This window comes from Peromyscus eremicus, chromosome 8a (assembly GCF_949786415.1).
Source record: "Peromyscus eremicus chromosome 8a, PerEre_H2_v1, whole genome shotgun sequence".
NCBI classification, from domain to species: Eukaryota; Metazoa; Chordata; class Mammalia; order Rodentia; family Cricetidae; genus Peromyscus; species Peromyscus eremicus.
The window spans coordinates 6096942-6100374 of record NC_081423.1 but is presented as its reverse complement, the minus strand read 5'-3'; the positions used below and the strand labels follow the sequence as shown (position 1 = coordinate 6100374).

General features: G+C 45.9%; 1 protein-coding gene across 1 annotated transcript; it reads left to right on the top strand.

Annotated features, from left to right (window-relative positions):
• Window positions 1-976: 976 nt before the first annotated feature.
• On the top strand, window positions 977-1736 carry LOC131915840 (ferritin heavy chain-like). The gene has a single exon (XM_059269127.1). The coding sequence runs from the start codon at window positions 1036-1038 to the stop codon at window positions 1582-1584; it is 549 nt and encodes a 182-aa protein (XP_059125110.1). The 5' UTR covers window positions 977-1035; the 3' UTR covers window positions 1585-1736.
• Window positions 1737-3433: the final 1697 nt, after the last annotated feature.

Below are 3433 nucleotides of genomic sequence, written 5' to 3'. Positions count from 1 at the left end.
ATTTAAGCTGTAAGAACAGTTATCAAGAAGCCTGGTATGACCATACAGTTTGTAAGCAATATAAGTCTCTGTGTTTACTTGGTTGGGTCTGAGCGGCTGTGGGACTGGCAGGTGAGAGAGATTTGTCCTGACTGTGGGCCAGGCAGGAAAACTCTAGCTACACTTTTGTTTTTTTTGGTGTTGTTAATCCCTTCAGATTGATGTTTCCTTCTAATGCCTTCTGTAGGGTTGGATTTGTAGATAGGTAGTGCTTAAGTTTTGTTTTATCATTTAATATCTTTTTCCTCCATCAATTGTGATTGACAGTTATGTTGGGTATAGTAGTGTGGGCTGGCATCTGTGGTCTCTTAGAGTTTGCGGAACGTCTGTGTAGACCCTTCTAGCTTTTATGTTACTCAGTATTTTTGTGGTGATATTTTGTGTATGCTCTAACAAATAGAGCTTGTTGAAAGATCAGAGAGACAAAGGAACAAGCCACAGCCACCTTTCACCTCATCAACTCCTCAGCTGAAAAGAACTGAGCGCCTGTCTCCTCCCATCCTTTTTTTTTTTTTTTCTGGTTTTTCAATACAGGGTTTCTCTGTATTGAAAAGCCCTGGCTGTCCTGGAACTCACTCTGAAGACCAGGCTGCCCTGGAACTCACAGAGATCTGCCTGCCTCTGTCTCCTGAGTGCTGGGATTAAAGGCATACACCACTGCCACCACCACCATCCAGCCTTTCCTCCCATGTTATATTCCTCTCCCTGCCCAAGCCATAACACTTCCTGTCTCAACATCCCTAGTGTCGGGATTAAAGGTGTGTGTGGCTCCCAGTTACTGGGAACAAAGGCATGAGATCCCAAGTGTTGGGATTAAAAGTGTGTTCCAAGATGTTCTCGCCCAGAGTCGCCCGGTTTCCTGCTTCAACAGTGCTTGAACGGAACCGGCGGTGCTCGACCCTTCCGACCCCAGCCGGCTGCTCAGATCCAGAATCCTTTGCAACTTCGTCGCTCCGCCGCTCCAGCATCGCCACCGCGCCTCGCCCAGCCGCTGCCATGACCACCGCGTCTCCCTCGCAAGTGCTCCAGAACTACCACCAGGACTCAGAGGCTGCCATCAACCGCCAGATCAACCTGGAACTGTATGCCTCCTACATCTATCTGTCTATGTCTTGCTACTTCCACCGGGATGATGTAGCTCTGAGGAACTTTGCCAAATACTTTCTCCACCAATCTCACGAGGAGAGGGAGCATGCTGAGAAACTGATGAAGCTACAGAACCAAGGAGGTGGCCGAATCTTCCTGCAGGATATCAAGAAACCAGACCGAGATGACTGGGAGAACGGGCTGAATGCGATGGAGTGTGCACTGCACTTGGAGAAGAGTGTGAATCAGTCACTACTGGAACTGCACAAACTGGCTACTGACAAGAATGACCCCCACTTGTGTGACTTCATTGAGACCCATTACCTGAATGAGCAGGTGAAATCCATCAAGGAACTGGGTGACTACGTGACCAGCCTCCGCAAGATGGGAGCCCCTGAAGCCGGCCTGGCAGAATATCTCTTTGACAAGCACACCCTGGGACACAGTGATGAGAGCTGAGCTGACTTCCCCAAAGCCACAAGTGACTTTACTGGTCACTGAGGCCGTGCATGCATGTCAGGCTGCCTTTATCTTTTCTAAAAGTCGTACCAAAACATCTGCTTAAGTTCTTTAATTTGTACCATTTCTTCAAATAAAGAATTTTGGTACCCCCCCCCCCAAAAAAAAAAGTGTGTTTCACCACTGCCTGGCCTCTATGGCTAACTAGTGGCTGCCTTTTTCCTCTGATCTTCAGGCAAGCTTTATTTGTTAGAACATATACAAAGTATCACCATATTTTTTCTCTTACATTTTAAAAATATTCTTTCTTTCTTCTGTTCATCTAGTGTTTTGATTATTATGTGTCATGGGGAATTTCCAGTCTATTTGGTGCTGTGTATTCTTCTTGTACCTTGGTAGACATCTCCTTAAGTTAGGAAATTATTCTTCCATACTTTTGTTGAAAATACTTTCTTTGCTTTTGACCTGGGTTTATTCTCCTTTCTGTATTCCTATTATTCATAGATTTGGTCTTTTCATAGTGTCCCAGATTTCTTGGATGTTTTGTGCCTGGAATTTTTTAGATTTAACATTTTTCTGACTGATTTATCTAGTTCCTCTATCTTGTCTTCAGTGCCTGGGACTCTCTCTTCCATCTCTTGTGTTTTGTTGTGAGGCTGTTCAAATTCCCAAAGTTTTCTTTCCCACATTTCCCTCAGTTTGGGTTTCCTTTATTGATTCAATTTCTACTTTCAGGTCTTGAACTGTTTTGTTTTGTTTTTGTTTTGGTATTTTGAGACAGGATTTCTCTGTGTTGTTTTGGAGCCTCTCCTGGAACTTGCTCTGTATACCAGGCTGGCCTTGAACTCACAGAGATCTGTCTGCCTCTGCCTCTGAGTGCTGGGATCAAAGGCATGCACCACCACTGCCCGGCAAGTCTTGAACTGTTTTGTCCATTCCCTCTCACTGCTTGCTTGTGCTGTCACAGATTTCTCTAAGGGACTTCTTTCTTTCTTTCTTTCTTTCTTTCTTTCTTTCTTTCTTTCTTTCTTTCTTTCTTTCTTTCTTCCTTCCTTCCTTCCTTCCTTCCTTCCTTCCTTCATTCATTCATTCATTTTCTCTTTAGGGCCTCCATCCTATTCATAAAGCCCTTGTCTTGTGCTTCAGCTCTGTTGCGGTTCTCAGCTCCTGCTGCAGGAGGGTTGCTGAGCTCTAGTGGAGACATTGTTCTTGCTGTTATTGATTGCGTTTTTTATGCTGGTGTCTAGGCATCTGAGTTTGGGATGATTGTAATTCTAGGTGCTGACGTCTTGTCTTTGCCTCATGGGTTTGTTTTTTTTTTTCTAGTTTTCAATTGTCCTCTCTGGTTCTTAGAAGGGTGTGGTGGCTGTGTGTTGCCTGGTAGGAAATTCTGAGATTCTGTCAGGTATGTTCATTGTGGGTTCTAGGTACAATGTGCTTCCAGGTATTGAGAGCTGACACTTAGGAATGAGGATGGGCTAGAAGGGAGGACTGTGTGGGGTCCACAGGAGGAAGGAAAGCAGGGTGTTCTACCCAGATCTGCTTACTCCTCAGGGAATGGGGGCAGACAAGGACGAAAGACCTTAATGGGCTGTCTGCTACAGAGCTGGGGATGAGAGTGGGGGATTGGATTGGGAGGAGAGGAGGGAAAGAGATGATCTAAAGTATGCCTCCCTGCTCTGCTGGTGGACTTGCTTCTCTGGCAGGCTTGGCTGGAGTTGGGAGCTGGGACAAGGGATGAGTGGGGGCAGAGGTTGGAGAGATCTGTGTGATCCACTGGAGATGGGGGCAGAGAGGAATAGAGAGCCACAGCAGGCGGTCTTCTGTAGAGTTAGGAGATTGGTTTGGA